The following is an 18,648-nucleotide window of genomic DNA, read 5'->3' on the forward strand; positions in this document are numbered from 1 at the left end:
TAAAAACATTACAAAAAATATTACATGATTACCTTGCGAGTTCCAATTTAGTTCATTTTGCGCCATGTCTATTCTTAGATCAATTGCTTTTATTTCACTTTCAACCAAATCAAATTCGACTTTTTGACTATTCTTTCTTATTTGATTATACCAATCGATAGTTATTCCAAGATTGATCCTATACTGTCTGTAAGTTTCCTGTTTCTCAAATAATTCAAGACTTTCTTTTGGAAGTAAAGTCTTACAGTCAGGATTATTTCGTAAATGGTGTACCTCTTTTAGAATGTCCAAAATCTAAAGTCAAATGATTTTGATCTGATAAGTATGGATAATTTATCGTAAAATGCAAAATATGGTCATTTAAATTATAATTCTTACCATTGGGCTAAAATTTAAGACAAGATCGGAACCATGTCGAGAGAGGATTACATTTTTCGTCTTCTGTTCGATTATTTTTGGTACATTTACAGTCCAGTCGTTAAAATACTTCTTCTTAAATGCATTAATGTCCTCAATTAATTTGTCATATCTCGCAAAAAGTTTTAATGCCTCTTCCGAACCCTTTATCCTACGTGCGAGAAAATTAATTTCAATATTACTGGTGTTCAACTACTAAAATTATCCTTGGGGTGTTTGAAATTCAAAATACAGCTTGGTGCTCGAAAAAGAAATAGAATGAACCTACAAAGCCATTGCTTCAAAAAGCGTGTGCATCATGTGATAACAAAAACGGTGTGTACAAAGTCTACGTTGTTAGAAATAAAGTATGGATTTCTCACAGTAAATAAACCAATGAAACAGATGAATTAAAGCCAGATAATCAGCTTTCGCAATTTGCCCCACCCCGATGACTTACGGGTGCGGCAAATTGCGAAAGCAGGCTATAGGCTTGGTGATCCTTGCTGCTAACGTCGACATGTATAGTAGTCCCCCTGCCACGGGGGGAAGGTATGTATCGACCTCCATATGGCCGTACTTATGGAGGCGATGGCTTTGCTCTTTAAATAGATCCTAGAAAAAAAAACGAGGTAAAGAAACAGTCAATTTAGGTTCAGAGAACAATATACAGGTACTTACTTCGCAAATAACTAATTCTTCTTCGAGCATGACCAAAATTTCTACGTATTTCGCCGTAAATTCGTTCTTGATAAGAGGTCTGTCTAGTACAGAACCAATTATATCAATTAACTGAAATAAAACATGACGAATAAAAACCAGTAGGTAAATTAAACTACAAGTAGGTACTTACTGAGTCTACCTCGAATATGAATGAAAAATTCATAATACCTACCTTGAAAACAGATTCAAGATTAGAACAGCTATCAAAAGACTCAACCAAAACTGTAGAAAGTTTCAAATCCAAGTCAACGATATTATCTTGAAACTCTTTGAAATCTTCATCAAACTTATCATCGTCTGGATCCAACACATCATAAGATTTTGAAGCAAACCCATGAAAGTATGAATCGAACTCTGCAGATATGTCTCTAATTTGACCGCTAAGAACTCTGCCTTTCATGCCACCAATTTCAATTTTTTCTAATTTTTGGAACTCCATCACCGTTTTAAAGAACCATTGTATGGTATTTAACCTGTCGAGAAATCTGTTCATTCTTTCGAAAACCACATTTGGATGGAACGTCCACGGTATTACTGTTCTATCCACGAAGTATTTTCCGAGAATGTCTTTGAAATATTCAAATGTTTCTCTGAACTTTTTTAGTATATTTATCGTGACCTGTATACGTTGAGTCGCTTCGTCTATGTCGCTATGGAACAAAGTGCTTGGGTCTAAGCATTTTTTCGCCTAAAACACGAAAAATAGATATATCTATTTAGATTATTTTTTTAGCTAGCAATCCATTTATCAACCGAAAAAATATAATAAAATTGCCTACCTGATAGATAAGTAAATTGCAAATTTCCTTTAGAAGGACCATGAGTTTTGAAGAACTGCAATAATACTTAGAGTCTCTCCATATCATGCAAATAACATGAAAGAGTGGGCGGAACAATGGCTGGCATTCTGTAAAGTCTGTGTCTTCTAAGCCCTGGAAGTGTCTTACTAAAGTTCGTAAGTATAAATCGATTTCCTGAGCCTCTGCCAATGCTAAAATAGATTGTTTACAAAAATACAAATTAAATACAGTCAGCTTATACCCTAACGAATTTACATTTTGTCTATCCTTTTAAGTATAACTTCGAAGAAAAAAGAAGGTTCTCAGTTTATCGGAAATAGTCGGAATCTTTTCTTATGATGTTTTAAGAGTTTGCTGTAAAGCGACAGCGACAAGGCACTGAAGTGACTAGCTAATTTTGATAGATGTAAAAAAGCCTTTAGCCCACCTGTTCTATTGCTACTCATAAATATATGCCTAAACGCGAATCATTGAAGAGCACCTTTCACTCTTTATAGCATTATTTATAATATAACTAGCCTATTTGCCTTCAACTTCGTCTGCGTTCTGTTGGAATTTATCTTGTTCTTTTTACAAATAAAATATTCGTAAGCTGAACTGTTTAGCTGAAGAACAAACAAAGTGAAAAACAAAGTTGAAATTCGCATTTTTTTCCGTCAAGGCAAAATTATAATTTATAAAATTAAGGGGCTGATTCACCATCCATTGATTAGTGTTAACTGATTGTAATCTGATGCCTTCTCTATTTGTTTTGTTCGAATAGACGGAGACGGCATCACATTTAACCGTCAGTTAACACTAATGAATGGATGGTGAAACAGCCCCTAAAACTAAGTAGGTACCTACATGAATGGATAAAAGATATGAAACATTATTATACCTGAGACAATGTTCTTGAAGAGCCGACTGAAACACGGATAGTAAGCAGAGTTAGTCTTCTCCAGTATTACAGCCATACATCGCACTCTGTCACCACGGAGCTGATCGTAAATGTAATTCAGATTGCTCAGCCGAGATTTCCAAAAGGCCAGCTCTATATAAAGGAAATTTGAGCTTAGACCAAAGTTTTAATTATTTTAAAACTATTTTTATTACTCCAGCCAGAGTTACCCAAGAGTATTGGGTTTTAAACGCTTTATTTTCCATCTTTATTCTTGAGTAGGTCATCATCCCAGCCTTTATACGTCCCACTGCTGGGCACAGGCCTCCTCTCAGAACAAGAGGGCTTGAGCCATAGTTCCCACGCGGGCCCAGTGCGGATTGGGAACTCCACACGCACCATTGTATCGCTTCGCAGGTTTGTGCAGGTTTCCTCACGATGTTTTTCCTTCACCGCAAAGCTCGTGGTAAATGTCAAATGTAATTCCGCACATGAATTTCGAAAAACTCAGAGGTGCGAGCCGGGGCTCGAACCCACGACCCTCTGCTTGAGAGGCGATAGGTCAATCCACTAGGCCACCACGGCTCCCCTCTTGAGTAGGTACTTCATTCTATTTCTTGCTTTATGTATTTTTTCATTGTAATAAATCAAAGTTTGCGGAAACAGCAGAAAAAATGAAAGCTATACGAGCCCAACTATTAGTAAATGCTTAGAAAAAATTGAAATACATTAGAATATCTTGTGGCTCCTATGTGTAATATAAATTACATAAAAAAAATATTTTAAAGTTGCTACGTATCAGGAATATGGCCAAAGTCTTGATTTCGACAATACTGACACGACTATCCAGTTTTCCCCAATTTTTATAACAATACCAGTTTAGCAGCGTGAACATATGATTTTTTGTATTTTGAGCGAGTATTTTCATTAGGTAATGAAGGACTGTGTTTTGTAATTTTAATTAAACCTGAATCAGACAAAGTAGTCAAAATCAAACTTAATCTCCTATCACCAACCAAAACAGATTGCCTGATTTATTTTTACTCGACAACGGCCAAAGCCAAAGGAAGAGTAATTTGCAAAATAATTACTTTTTAATATTTATTTTATAGCCTCTATAATTTTTCTTTACTATCGTTATGACTGCAGTGAAACAGCATCACATCAAAACTTACCAACAGACGGCACAGGATTTTGCCCATTATCGAACGCCTGCCCAGAGTCGTCCATCATCACATCATTGATTTGCTGAGCCCACTTAATAATCACGCCTTCGATAGCGCTCTTCAAGTACAGGTCTACTTCTTCCCCCCTCAGTAGGCCTTTCTCCGCTTCGTACACCAATTCCACTCCTACAGGCATTGGAAGGACGGTTTGGCCATTCACTTTGCCTTTGACCTGTCAAACAATTACCGACTTTTGTCAGAAAGAAGTCTCCTCGCGCGAACCTCGCGATTAGTTTTGATGACTGTTTTTAAAACTTTTGTGTTCGTAACTGAACACGTAGCTACGAGAGGAATATTATTTCTTTACGAACGCAGTTGAAGACAAGAATAACTTTAAAAATATTTCAATAACTCTAAAATATGGGCCCGAACTTTATTACGTCACTTTATATAGTGCAAAGTTTCACGTTCATAAATTATGTAATGTTTTAGTTAAAAATATGTATTTATTTAAGTTCTTACCTCATAAACAGTGCTTTTGAGACTATGTATTTGCTTGAGAATGTCCTGTGAGACTACTAATGGCCAACCTTCATGATTGAGGGGATTGGACAGCAGGGGAACAAAAACTTCATCCACGAGAGCTGCTAATTCGTCAATAAGTCTTGGTGCTAAGTCTCCTAGAAATTGCACCAAAAAATTGATCTTATCTTCTTTGCATTATTTGTTTAACTTAAACTAAAGGGCTTACAACAATCCCTTTGTGTTATAGAGGTAGTATACATGCCCGAAAAGACAGGATATAAAAGCAAGATGTAATAAATCAGCAAATACTTACCAAAGATGACCATTTCAGAGCAATTCTCTTTCGGCACGACAGCGGGCTTCTTCTTGACGAAATAAACGGCTTTATTCTTCAAATAACATGGAAACGATATAACAGGGACTAACTGAGCAGCATGTGTCAGAACAACTACAAGTAGAACGGGGAATGGTTTGTCCACAAAATCTTTTAAGGTGGACCTGTGTTCCTCCACGCTTAGGACCCTCAGCCATTTTTCTGGCTTTAACTTTAAAGATTTAACTGCATATGAACCGATGAAATCGAAGCGAGGGTCCTGATTGGACGACGAAGGTCCGGCTTGGTCCATTTTGGACCAGATAAGTACAATTTAATTTACTAAGTAATCATTTTTGCACTGCCTCGTGGCTCGCCAGCCGACTTGGTTGTGATCTGAGTCGGCTGGGTAAGGTAGTCAGTTGAATGTCGAGTCACGCAAGTCCCAATAGCGGGCCATTATGGAGCGATGTCTCCTTTGTAACGAGCCAACTTAATATAAATATAGGTTGTAGAGTTAACAAAAGAGGGTTCACTACGCGCTTTGAAAGTATAAAAAATGTATTGACAGAAGGAATCGAGTTTCTAATTGGATAGGTACTATCGTGAAAGCTGTTTGAACTGACATAGGATGAGGGTTTGGAAATAACGTTGGCACTATTTTATTCATTTGTTTAACGTAGGTACCTACCAGTGGCGAAGCGTCTATAGAATCCGATTCCCACCGGCTTGCCAAATATTTACAAAACAGGACAACAGGAGACGTTCAGGATTTGTAAAAGATGTAAGCGATTTTGTTTCGGCTTTACCATAGAAATATCTGATGCTTCGCCACTAGTATCTACCTAATCGATAATTGATACTTAACAGTGCCCATGACGTGTGTTCTTGTGGTTCTATCGTATTAAAACGTTTATCATAATCAAGGGTCTGAAAAACGATCGTCATTTTACTTATGACTAGAGGCATACAAGGTATTTTCAAATTCTCCTGGAATATTTCAGCAGGTCGGTCAGTTTGAGTTTTAAATGTTTTCCTGGACTTTTTAATGTAATTAACAAATGTTTTCATACATTGATCGATATTCAAAGTTCCTCATCATCATCAAAGGCGTAAGTACCTACGCTTTAAAATAGGTGATTCAATAATTCCGGTGAAATATTGTATACCTAACGACAATAATTTAAGACCCAATTACGACTACTGACTATTTTACAAAGCAGGCCTAGGCCTTCATGACTGGCATTTTTCCGATCATTGAATTCCAATCTTCGAAAAATATGATAGAAAATAATATTTTTTCCTTCTGCAATCAGTACGTCTTGGCGGTAAGCGAGCAGTGCCAGGCGGCCGCCGCGCCGCCCTGCGCCGCCCGCCGCAAAGATGACACTCGCGACGTCGCAAATAAGGTCAAATGTATACCTTTACTTCAACAGACACAAGAGAAAAGCGGACGCGATTTTTTTTTTCATAAAAATTAATAAGGTTTGGTAGTTTTCGGTATATATTTTTGTTTATCGCATTCGCATACAAAAGTTCATACATTTCGAGATCTTTACCCAATGGCTGAAACGCTACTGTTAGTTCATATAACGTTACTGTATGACTATGAACTAAGTACTAAATATGAACGTTTTATGCGTTTCCGACACCTAGTGGAAGTTCAGCAAATAATACCGGCAGCGAGAACTAGATCGTGAGTGAGTATCCCTATCTGAAGGTTGCTCGCAGAAAACACAACGATCATCATACCTGAGTGTCATGGTATTTTTAACACCTAATATTTTTTATTAGAATGCAGAATGCAGAGCAGAATGAGCAGGACGAGTTGAGTCAGAATCAATTTATGGTACTTACTGGTTTGACACAGGTAGGTACCCAAAATGCGCAAGAAAATAAATCTCGAACTTTCCACGCAATTCCTTGTGGTTTTAGATTGATTTATGCACAAATTTAACTTTCGAAGTGTTATTCTGCTATAATTAATAAGAGTACTTTTACACGTAGGTACCGTCACGTACACGTATTTTGTATTCCAAAACAATTGCTATAAATTTAAGAAGTTTATGGAAGGAGCAAAGCAACGCCCAATAAGATATAGCTTTATGTAAAATTAGATTACCAACAATTACTTACACAAATTTGTAGATTTCTATTTCTTCACTTGGGACATCCAGTACAAAGTTAGGTAACTTGAATAAATCCGATAACGACGGGTGAGCAGTAAATCATCATTTATTTGGCAGAAGCAAATAAAATACAATTCCGACCAAGTCTGTTTTATTGGCGGTTGTTAGATATTCCGTGATTTCGCCTTCGAGTTTAGCATGCTGATTTGAATAAATGTATAATAGGAGATTTTTTGCTATTATTTTGCTAATTCGGTACTTTCTATGCTCCAAAAGAAAATTCTTTCGTGGAATTATCTGTTCTATGTAACAACTTTAGTCTACCCAATAAAATTACTACCAATTCACTTTTCTATATAAAAGTAGGATCATGCATTGATTCAAAATTGTCGTTCAGTTTGAGAAATTCCAAGTAAAATAATCAGTCACCCATGCACTAAATACTACATCACATCACTTATCGTCAATTTTATTTAGAAAGGCTTTGATAATAAAAACAAGAGTTCCATAATTATTACATTTATTGATAATGACAGCGATGGTTGACTCGAATTTGCTACTTGGCAAAAATATTTCCGCTAAAAGGGAACTATTTTTGTATTATATTAGAATCTCTTTAGATTATGCTTATATGTGTACATGAAGATGCAACCATCTATGCTACCAAGTAGCTGCCTATAAGTTCGCTTATCACATAAAAAGAATTAGAAATACATTTGATTTGTGATCTAGGTATATTCAAAATTTAATTTACACAATTTAAAGACTGGCAAATAAATTTATGCGTACCTACTCTACGTTAAAACTAAATCATTCAACGTCACGAAAATAATTTCACTATAGTAAAAGCTCATTTTGTTGAATTGACTGCAATAAATACAATGTCTACGATGTAGTACGTGTAGTTAATAAAATAATAATACAAAACAAATAATTTCATTTACCTAATAACTACTGTTTAAAACAAAAGCACAGCACATGGTCAGCTTAGTTTATAAAAATTAAATTAGAACCTACGCTGCTTTAAGGTCACTATTTCCATAATCCTAGGAGCCGCCCTAGTGCATACCCGCTCGACCGCCGTACCTCCCGCTCTCCTTTCAGCTCACGGCATGAACACTACTTTGGAATTAACTTCATCACACCGAATCGTAATGTCAAATATGGTAAATTGAATTTGGTTTTTTCCTGCGGTATGGACAAAGCAAATTCATCTCGTTCTATATATTATGCATTGTATGCGAACACACATAATGCGATTGTATTTTTTGATTGGACTGCAAAACGCAGAACACATTTTGACTGCAAATCAGTGTTCATAGCGCGAGATCTTTGCCTGTGTTCTACCAAACTACTGGACGAAAGCACATCGAGAGTTTCAAAGACACAACCTACTATATTTGAAATTTCTTTATTCAATATTTCTTTTTGGATTTTTACGACTACACATTGAGCTGTCCTAGTTAGGGCAGAGTTATACAACTGGTCGTTTAATTCAAAATCATCAAATGCAAAATTAACATTTTAAGTCGCTTTTATTCCTTTAAAAATCTAACTTATGACCGAGAAGTATTACTACTGAATCTGATAATAATAAATGTAGAAAATGCCATTTAAATGGAATGTTTAAGTACAGTCTATAAGCATTCGATAGGTCCTGATATCTACGAGTGACAAATACGGATGTCAGTCAACGCTTACAATTATTATATTATCCACTAAGTTTGCGTTTTAAACTATCGAGTGCAAACTCTGAAACAGCTCATTTGATTACTTTTTTGTTAGATTTTATTATAATTACTTATTCGTAGATGTAAATATACAAGATGTTACAGGGATGAGGCAAGTGGCAGGCTATGAGCGCTGGAGTGAAATTATTACAAACACTAGTAAATAACCTGGTTTTACACTATTTGTGTACTCATAATATGTACTTACGAACGATTACTTGACTAAAAGGATGGAATATACATTAGGTGAGCTAGGCTATAACTCCGTCTCGCAGCGGAGGTTATGTGGACATCTCCTAAACCAAATAGCTTTATCGCGCTACGCCATTATACTCTGATATCGTTGGCGCCCAAACCGGACGATCAAAATATTTAATTTATTATATCGAGAAACACCATGTATTTGTTATACATATACCGTCGATTATTGTTCGAAAGTGGATGGAGATAATAAATTTGGGACAATTATAATTTGTGACTCATTTAATTCTCAAAAAGTCGACACGACTTATTATTAAACTACCCATTATTTATTCTAGATGAGACAAGACATAAAACGGTTCACAAATTTTGAGCCACAGTAAAATCTAATCAAACATAATGTGGCACATTCTTAATTATTATTATGCATTAACGATTTATGTACGGGTTTTTATTTCTTCCAACTAAAGAAAATAATGGGTATTTTTTGTCACAAATGCTATTTCTGATTGTTTAAGATAAGTCTTTTACAAGGACGAAGTTTTAACATTGGACGTTTTAGTGAAATTTTACCTTGACTTGGGACAAACATAAGCAAGCGTCAATAAAATATAGGACTTTATTGCTTGGCAATAGAGTGTCTTATCGCGTGGCAAGAAACTATCACAATTTAGGGTGGCAAACCGTGTTCTGAAACACATCACTGAGCAAGGATATATTTTTATTATTTTAGTAAAAGCGTTTGTTAAAAGCTCGCGATTCACAGATATTATATTCCATGTGCAGAATATAAAACTATGCAATATCGATAGATAACAAAACCGTAGTCAATAAGCTAATACATAAATAAATTACAGTAACATCTATACCACAAACTATACAGTAAAAAAATCTATACAAATAATCCACCGAATATTATCACTGATCACAAAAATTTCATTGGTTCTAAATTAATAATACACACACAAAATTCACATATTTACATCTAAAAAAGAATTAAATTAAAATCACATATTCAACAAATTCCAATTATATTTACAACGCAGTCAATTACGACTGCATTAATGTCAATGAAAAGATATAAATAAATAAATTGATCTATATAAAATTGCTTATGTCAATACAATAAAAAAAATGCGAATAACGGAAATCTGGTACAATTCTCTGCAGCAAGTTATTGGACGATGTCAATAAATGAGAGAGAATTCAATTTCCTTTCAATAGACCTTCATATTTAAGAAACAACGAATAAAGGCATACGATATTGCTTGGCCGATCGAATAATTCCGTTATAAATTAAGAGAAATTTAACTTTTAACAACCAATAACGCTTTAGCCTCTCAATTTATAATGAAATAGGTTGGCGGCTTTAGTAAAGAAACATATCATCTACATACAAAGCACCATTTGCCGCTGAGCAACTTAAAACTGGGTAAAAGGGTACTGGACGTATATTTATAATTCGGTCCGATACAATGCGGGTTGTATGGAACGGTGATATAATGTAACGTTACAGAACGAGCAATGTAAACTGGTCGCTCTCACAGGTGAAATAAACGGGTGATTTTATTTGCTTCTAGTTTTGGTGCCGACGACGTTTATGCTTTCGCCGCGACTCCTCGATCTGTGTAAGTTGTGTAGACCCTCTCCTGAAAGTAAATTTAACCAACTCTACAATACTGTTAACTACAAATACTTACACTAGTTTACGATCTATACTAAAGGCATTCAGATTAACCAATTATACTGGGGAAACTTATACCTATTGAATCATTTACAACGAATACTTAACTACGAGTATAATTTTAAAGTTCTACTCATTATATTCGATATTTTATACAGCCAAATGTTCATAAGCAAAAATGTACAAATGTACAATATGCTAATGTGTAAGAGCACTGATTAGGGACTTGCATAGACTAGAATTGACTACAGGATAACTCCTAAGTCGTGAACAATATTATTGTTTCTAATTAGAAACAAATAATGAAAAAGTAAAAAAAAAAAAATTAATTTGAGTCTATGACAGTTTAACGTAGGAATGAAAGCTATAGGATGAAATTTTTTACAGATTTTTGCACATGATTATGTACAAGGATTGAACCTGGGACCACAGCTTGGTAGTCAAGTTCTCTAACCACTGGGCAATCTGGTCGACATTAAAATCGGTTATCAGTTAAATGCTAAACATGTCTGTGTTAGTTACCTTTGCTGGAGGCGCGTTTGAGCTCCGCGTCGCGGTACTGCCTCGCGCTGCGCCCGCGCCGGTCCTGGACGAGCTTGTCGGGCCGCACGAAGATGCCGTGGCGCGCGCGGCACTGGAAGTACCGCGTGCCGCCCACGCTGCCGTCGTTCTTGCCTGCGAACGGACACGTATGATGATGATGATGCATATAAAAAAAACGGAAATATGTATTTACAAGATCATTCCGGAGACTCAACAGGACTAACCCTCAACGTCCCACCAGAATGAGAGGGCTCGGGCCGTAATTCCCACGCGGGCCCACTGCGAATTGGGAACTTCACACACTCCTTTGAATTGCTTCGCAGGTTTGCTCGGGTTTCCTCATGATGTTTTCCTTCACCGTAAAGCTCGTGGTAAATTTCAAATGTAATTTCGCACTTGAATTTCGAAAAACTCAGAGGTGCGAGCTGGGGTTTGAACCCACGATCTCTGGTTGAGAGGCCATAAGTCAAACCACTAGGCCACCACGACTTTCCCTCTCCCTCCCTCTTTGACTAGCCCTACACCCTCAGTAATGAGGGCTACTTGACAGGCGAAATATCGCTAGATGGCGTTGCTTGCAATTGGCTCATTTAGTTAAATAGTAAATTAAAAAAGAAACTTTATTGCCACAACTTAAAATAGAATAGTTATTTAACTTATGAGCCTCTTGTAAACAAGAACGCGCGTTACTAATGCGATCTAAAGATATTTCGCCTGTCAAACAGCCCTCATTGATATTATTGGATCATTGACCATCATATTTAAGTAAAACCCGCACACTTTTAATTGCAAAATAATTATTTTCGTTTGAAAGTTTAATACGTTTTGTTTTGGCAAAATAAGTCCTGAGGCCTTATTGTCACTGGGAACACTGGGAACCACAATCATTTTTAAAGAAATGATGAAAAAGAAAGAAAAGAGATGGTGAATGCGATCTCGAACGTCAGTGCGTTAGACAACAGGGCATCTGCTCACGACTCTCGAATCCCCCTGTATACAAAAAACGGGCAACTGCGAGTCGGACTCGCGCACCGAGGGTTCCGTAAACATTTATAGGTATGTAAGTAAACGGGAATCGTGTTTTGAAGATCGCTTTTTCCGAGTGGTTTAATACATCTAGTGTACCTATGCAGAGCCCTATTCTTAAGCAAAATATATGCATAGTGGGGTCAGATTATATTGGTCAATAATATTTACACACAGACATAAAAAATCAAGATTTTCAGACTATTCTAGTTTGTTGTGTTATAATAGCTACCTTCATACCAAATTTCAAGATTCTGAGTTCACGGGAAGTACCCTGTAGGTTTTGACTCCCTTGCGAGTTTCGAAAATTTGCGGAACTTTGCAGCATAAACGGCTGCATCTTTTGATTGCGTAGGCATGCATCGTTTGATTTTTTCACGGCTCCAAGGGACAGTAGTATTTGATATAAATTCTAGGTTGATACCTCCACGCGTTCCCGAGAAAAGGGTCTTGACAGACAGACATACAGACCTACAGTCAGACAAAAAGTGACCCTACAAGGGTTCCGTTTTTTCTTTTTGAGGTACGGAACCCTAATAAAAATGAGTTGAAGAATGTATGTTCGTGCATCACTGCAAAACGGCTGCACCGTACTAGATTATTTCGCTTTCTGTTGTGTTTGTAATCACTAATCAGAATGTCTAAATGAAGGAAAATGTTTCAAAAGTTTTGATAAAAAAAAACTCCATACAGAAAGTAAGAGAGTACTGACACAGAAGATACTTGCAGGGTAGGTTTTGTCTCATTTTCGTCATTAGCGTCCGTGTGAAACTGAGGCAGGCGGTAAGCTTCAAATTGCGATTTTTAACCGCCTAATGTGAATCAGCTTGAAGTGATATTAAATGATATTGGAACGGATAACTCACGTCTTAAACCGAGTTTAGCTTGACATGTTTCAGGCTATTTCGTAGCCCTCCTTCTCAGGAGCACGCGAACGCGACTCGGCGGCTGCCGCAACACGCACACACCCTGCTCCTGAGAAGAAGGTCTACGAAATAGCCCGAAACATGTCGAGCTAAACTCGGTTTAAGACGTGAGTTATCCGTTCCAATATCATTTAATATGAGTGAGTCTCACGGTAGTTTCATGTTCAGCTTGAAGTGGCTTTAAATGTAGTGAGTTTGAGTTTGAAGTGTCAAGTTACCGGTGGGCGCGTCCAGCTCGAGGCCGACCCACAGTCCGTGCGCGAAGTGCGTGGGCCCGACGTAGGCGACGACGCCGGTGCTGCTGCTGAGACGGAGCTGCACGCTCTCGCCCACGGTCAGCCACTCGGGCGCCGTGTGCGTGCGGCCCTCCGACGACTCGTCTGCACACACAGTAATACATATGAAGCATAGGTACAGCGTTTCTTAACCTCGGGTCTCGTCCTAAATAAGGGTCGCGGGTGGTTTCAGAATGGGTCGCGGAAATTCAGTAATTAAACAATGTGCTAATAAATGGTTTTTGTTTTGCAATCCTACTAATATTTTATTTTATAATGACCTAAATTTTAGCGGTATTTTTAGTTTGCAGGTTCCAATTAATTATATTTAACTTTTGGCCGCTAGATCATCATCATCATCATCCCAGCCTATATACGTCCCACTGCTGGGCACAGGCCTCCTGTCAGAATGAGACGGCTTGGGCCGTAGTTCCTACGCGGGCCCAGTGCGGATTGGGAACTTCACACACACCATTGAATTGCTTCGCAGGTTTGTGCAGGTTTCCTCGTAATGTTTCCTTCAAAAGCTCGTGGTAAATTTCAAATGTAATTTCGCACATGAATTTCGAAAAACTCAAGAGGTGCGAGCCGGGGTCACCACGGCTTCTAGATACGCATACCTAATGTATTTTCATCGGGAGAAGTTGGAGTACAGAGGCACCCGAAGATTCAATCGAACTAAACTAAAAGTTAACGGTCTATGGAACTTTTCGGCCCCAATGGCCATCTGTTTTCCGTGCTATATAGCCTGGCCATTGCCACTTCAACGAGCTAGTTCTCTTGGCTACATCGACGGCCTTCGTTTTTCTATGACCTGACCAACATACCGTCTCCGATACGTTCAGTGGATGACGCCGGCGTGTCCCGTAGCGAATGGTTGGCGAAGAGATGGGCCGTGGGCTCAACGGCGGAGCGCGGCCGGCCGGCGGGGTGCGACGCCCGCCCGCCGCTCCTGGCCGAATTCGTTGCCCGTCGACGGACCACCTGGCGGTACAAACATGTGCTAATTAATACGCTATCTGACAACTCCGAAATTTGCCATATCCCATTGTTATGAAAATATAGGTATGCAGTCAATGTTTAGTGAAGGGGAAAAAACCGGTGAGTTTTTGAAAAATCTTTATCTGAAAAGCTTTCTTTCAAGTAAGACTGCAATTTTTTTTAGTCAGGCGTCTATTCAAACATACTTTAAGGTTGTCCGGCAGGGGGTTGCAACCCTACAAAGTACTTATGTGGAAATGAAGAGAGTGATTTCTGATATCATTCCGAACAAAAATATTAAAATTGAGTTTTATTTCGAATTCAAGGTAACATTTTATGACGTTTGGTACGCGATATTTTTCAAAACCCTCAATAGCCAAATTTCATAGTTGGGGATCGTTCTTACCTTTGTTAGTACCATGTATATAAAAAATTGTGAGCTATTATAGTATATCGAAGTTGTAGGCTCTTGCGGGCTCTTGTTTTATAAGATAGTTCTTATGCCGGCAAATTATTAACGCAAATGGCAAGCAACAACTATTAAATTAGGTACGTGATGTTCCACTCCGAATGGTATCCGTAGAAAGTCCTCACCTTGCCAGCCGGCAGCTGCGTCTTCACAACCCCCTGGTCGGGCCCGGTGGACGCGGAGTCGCTCTCTCCGACAGAAGACGCCTCGCGACTGTGTTCCGTGTCGTGGCTCTGTTCGGAGCTCACTGATTCCACGTCTACTTCGCCTGCGGAATACGAAATAGGATTTCATTTGTTAATTGTTTATTTAAAACTCATCAGCGATCGACTTATATCTTAATACCTAACCTACCCATTCTTTTAAAACTGGTCAAGTGAGAGTCGTTTCCGTATAAATCTATAGGTATCTACGAATAACCCGTGTTATCAGAGTTTAGGAGCAAAATGTACACAGTTTGGGGTCATTTTAGAATTTCCTGCTCCTACAGTCAAGGGCAAAGATATCGATACGGCCAAAGTTACAAAAATATGTATACACGACTCTATGCACTTAACATTAAGGCCGTGTATACATATTTTTCCAACTGTGGCCGTGCCGATATCTTTGCCCTTGACTGTACCTCCACGCACTTGCATTAATGCTTGCTTGTTGCGTGCAACAGAATAGTAATTACAGCATTTTTTCAAATGGTTCACATTGTCAACATTCAGAAACTACATAATGTATCAGGATTTACTTTACAACCGCCGATAACTATAAAAATAATTGATGTATAATCAATTAATCAATGTACCACATTTTTTTAACCTTATTCATCCGCTAACATTTGCTGCTTTTGTGCTTAAGGAGGAAAGTAAAACAATTGTAGTCAAGCATCATACTCACCATGAGAAGCATTATGCGGCAGTTCCCCGTTGACCTGAGTCTCCACTGTCGGCGGGCTAGCCGATACCGACACCGATAGATTCTCAATCGGGATCGCCCCAAGCGGATCAACCATGGGTGCATCCTCACAATCCCGCATAAAAGGGTTGATGCGATTCCTCGACCCAGGCGTCAGCACTGGCGTCTTGGCTTTCTCAAAGCTTGTATCGTTCAATTCGTTCTTAGATTCGACTATATCGTTCTTTAAATCGCTGATGTCGTTGCGTAGCTCCGTTATTTCGTTGCGAAGGCCCGCCATTGAGGTCTTGGTTCGACTTAGTTGGGTGTATTCAAGGGATTTGTCGAAGTCTGGTGTATCGTCTACGGACATACTTCTGATAGATAGTGTGTCGTCGTTCGTTAGGTTCGTTGATGATACTGCTTGTGATCCTGTGGGAAAAATATATAATTGTTGAAGGACTCTTTCTAACACAAGTTAATTAAAAGCAATAAGCTAGAATTTATTGGCATGACCGACACACGGGTCAAGAACGTGTGATGTGCAAAGCAACATTTTTGTAATTGATAACATTAGACTGCATCTTTAACATACATACAGCTTTGTAAGTATTATTTTTGTTCCATATTGAGAAGATGTAATCGTCTAACGTACCATAGCCGCTAGAAGATATCGATGGCGAGTTCTTATTCGGGACCCTTTCGCACGCGAGCTCGTGCAGCGAATCCAGAGTCTTGGACGTCGGCAGAAATCCGCGCGACGTCGTCCTACCGCGCTGCCGCTATCGATAAATAAAACATGTAATTAAACACGTGTTTTATTCAAGTCTCATTTATCGTCATTGAGTCGAAAGCACAATTAGTGAAAAATTTCTCGATAGTTTTGAGCTCCTAAGTAGCGTCCAAATATATTGTTATGCTAATTATATCTAAAATATAAACGTTGATACTACAAAATGTTATTTTTAACAGTTTACTAGACTGGTATAAATAGTTTTATTCAGTCGCTTAGTTTACATTTTACCGTTAATTTTATAGGTACTTTTGGTTTCTATGTCGCATACGATTTTGTTACTCGACTACTGTATGGGTGGAGCTCGTTCTCGCTCGCTCGGGCTTTTGAATATCGGGAATAAGAATAGTTCATTTATCAAACATAGGTACAGATGTAGATGATAAAATAAAAAATAGAACCCTGTATGTTTTGCCACATGGTGTACAAAATTTCAGAGGTTTTTTTTTTATAATTGCAGCAATTTAAATATACAGATCAGTCAAAGAAAAAAAACATTAAAAAATAAATGTAAATATTCCATATAAAAAAATAATCAAAACACTAAAAAAAAAATAATTTAAAACTGTCCAACAAAATTTAAAGACATAACATTAAAACAATATTAATATTATAAATTGTTATCACTTAAAAATTCATTAATAATAATAATAATATTTATTTCTATTAAAATAGCAAGGCTTCATATTTACAAAATAACAATATTTTAACTTACATAATCACAATCAAAATCAAAATAAAGTAATTACATGTCATTGACGCTATAATAACATTTATGTAAGAGTAGGTACCTAACAATGCCATTTTTTTTAAATTGCGTCAAATTCAATTATTTAAAAGAATCTGGAATTTTATTACTATGGGTGTCTCGTTTTAAGGCTTATGCCGATACTTGGTACGTACATGAGAACGCGGTGTGGTCAGCGCATCGGCCGGTGCACTCTCTGGCTCGGAGTGGGAATCCTCGTCGTTCCGGCGACCCGGCTCTTCGTGGAGCGTGGTCATGCGAAGCCCCAGCTTGCCGCTCGCTGGAGACGCTAAAAGCAAACGGTGAAATTAGATTACACTGTATAATATTTTGTTTTTGAAAATATGTAAGATGTAGTTTGAAGCGAAAATTTAAAAAATAGAAAATTAGTTAGCAAAATGGTCTATAGGTAGGTATAGGATAGGATACACTTTTCAATGATAAGGGGATGTATTTAGAATAAAAAAATGCAGCTGCTTAGGTATCTTTTTCTGAACTTGGCAAGCAGCAAATAGATACTACTATTTTTATTTTATTTTCGATTTATACGAAAAGACAAAATTACGTCTAATGTTTCAAAGCGCTAAGTGAGATAAACTTAGGCTAAGACGTAGCTTACTGAAACTCCTGGGGGTACAATAATTAAGTATAATGAACTTTAATACACATTAAAAAGATGTATTTGACAGCTGTCATCCCATTAAAACTATTTTAATTGTACTGAAATAACAGCTGTCAAATTTTACTTTTAAAGAAAACTTAATCTACTAATACAAATTTGGTTGATTAAATTTCATGCTTGCAATAATACGCAATGACTGATTTCATGCCAATGGTTGTCTAAATTTTCTTTAAGTAGCAAATAAAAATCAAAACAATGTTAAAGAAACTACAAAATACAAAACAAATGACTTTGACGGCTACCAAAACATGTAAAATGAAGCGTGTCCAGAAGGTTAAAGTATAAATTGCACGCTACAATTTACGTAGGACGGAAACTTATATCGTAATCGAGTCGAAAAGATATCGACTATGTTTACAAAATAAGACCCCCGGTACGTTGAAGAAATTAGGAACTCAAACGATATGACAAATAAAATCTTTATAAACAAGCCACACTAGTGAGACGGCGTCTGATTCTGAACGTACACTTGTTTGGCGTCTGCAGTCGTAGTGAGTTCAGGTTCAAATTCAAGTTAAGGAACGTAGGCCGAGCTGTAATAGAAACATTAACACTTTTGTCATTATTAATACTTAACTAATAATATGGATATTTCAAGTTTAAATAGAGAACTTCAAAAACGAACGTAAAAAAATACTGGTAGCTTTTTTAATAGCTGTCATCTCAGTACAATTGAACTGGAATGACAGTTGTCAACAGTTACAAAAATTAAACGAACTCGATTGTTAATTCAGATTTCATTAGAGGATAGATTAGATGAAAGAACGGTATAC

The 18,648-nt window shown here is 37.4% G+C and overlaps 2 protein-coding genes across 8 annotated transcripts in view; both read right to left on the minus strand.

Annotated features, from left to right (window-relative positions):
- Positions 1-5,171, minus strand: part of Dhc93AB (Dynein heavy chain at 93AB) — a 29,334-nt gene extending 24,163 nt beyond the window's left edge. The window contains exons 1-10 of one of the 2 annotated variants that reach the window (XM_074102076.1): positions 4,804-5,171; positions 4,488-4,645; positions 3,975-4,197; positions 2,800-2,952; positions 1,899-2,110; positions 1,292-1,807; positions 1,078-1,188; positions 857-1,011; positions 379-568; positions 33-294 (exon numbers count right to left, since the gene is read on the minus strand). In XM_074102076.1, coding sequence (XP_073958177.1) covers positions 33-294; positions 379-568; positions 857-1,011; positions 1,078-1,188; positions 1,292-1,807; positions 1,899-2,110; positions 2,800-2,952; positions 3,975-4,197; positions 4,488-4,645; positions 4,804-5,116 — 2,293 coding nt within the window. In that variant the 5' untranslated portion in view covers positions 5,117-5,171. Of the gene's footprint in view, positions 1-32; positions 295-378; positions 569-856; positions 1,012-1,077; positions 1,189-1,291; positions 1,808-1,898; positions 2,111-2,799; positions 2,953-3,974; positions 4,198-4,487; positions 4,646-4,803 lie in introns of those variants that run through there. The other variant, XM_074102074.1, reaches the window with a different exon arrangement.
- A 2,264-nt stretch (positions 5,172-7,435) lies between these two features.
- Positions 7,436-18,648, minus strand: part of Khc-73 (Kinesin heavy chain 73) — a 100,351-nt gene continuing 89,138 nt past the window's right edge. For 5 of the 6 annotated variants that reach the window (XM_074101180.1, XM_074101177.1, XM_074101179.1 and 2 more), the window contains 9 exons: positions 18,343-18,408; positions 17,349-17,482; positions 16,308-16,434; positions 15,656-16,084; positions 14,893-15,035; positions 14,145-14,301; positions 13,261-13,422; positions 11,070-11,222; positions 7,436-10,512 (listed from right to left, as the gene is read on the minus strand). In XM_074101180.1, the coding sequence (XP_073957281.1) occupies positions 10,430-10,512; positions 11,070-11,222; positions 13,261-13,422; positions 14,145-14,301; positions 14,893-15,035; positions 15,656-16,084; positions 16,308-16,434; positions 17,349-17,482; positions 18,343-18,408 (1,454 nt within the window). In that variant the 3' untranslated portion in view covers positions 7,436-10,429. The remainder of the gene's footprint in view (positions 10,513-11,069; positions 11,223-13,260; positions 13,423-14,144; positions 14,302-14,892; positions 15,036-15,655; positions 16,085-16,307; positions 16,435-17,348; positions 17,483-18,342; positions 18,409-18,648) is intronic. The other variant, XM_074101181.1, reaches the window with a different exon arrangement.

Source organism: Choristoneura fumiferana, chromosome 18, assembly GCF_025370935.1.
Source record: "Choristoneura fumiferana chromosome 18, NRCan_CFum_1, whole genome shotgun sequence".
Classification (NCBI taxonomy): domain Eukaryota; kingdom Metazoa; phylum Arthropoda; class Insecta; order Lepidoptera; family Tortricidae; genus Choristoneura; species Choristoneura fumiferana.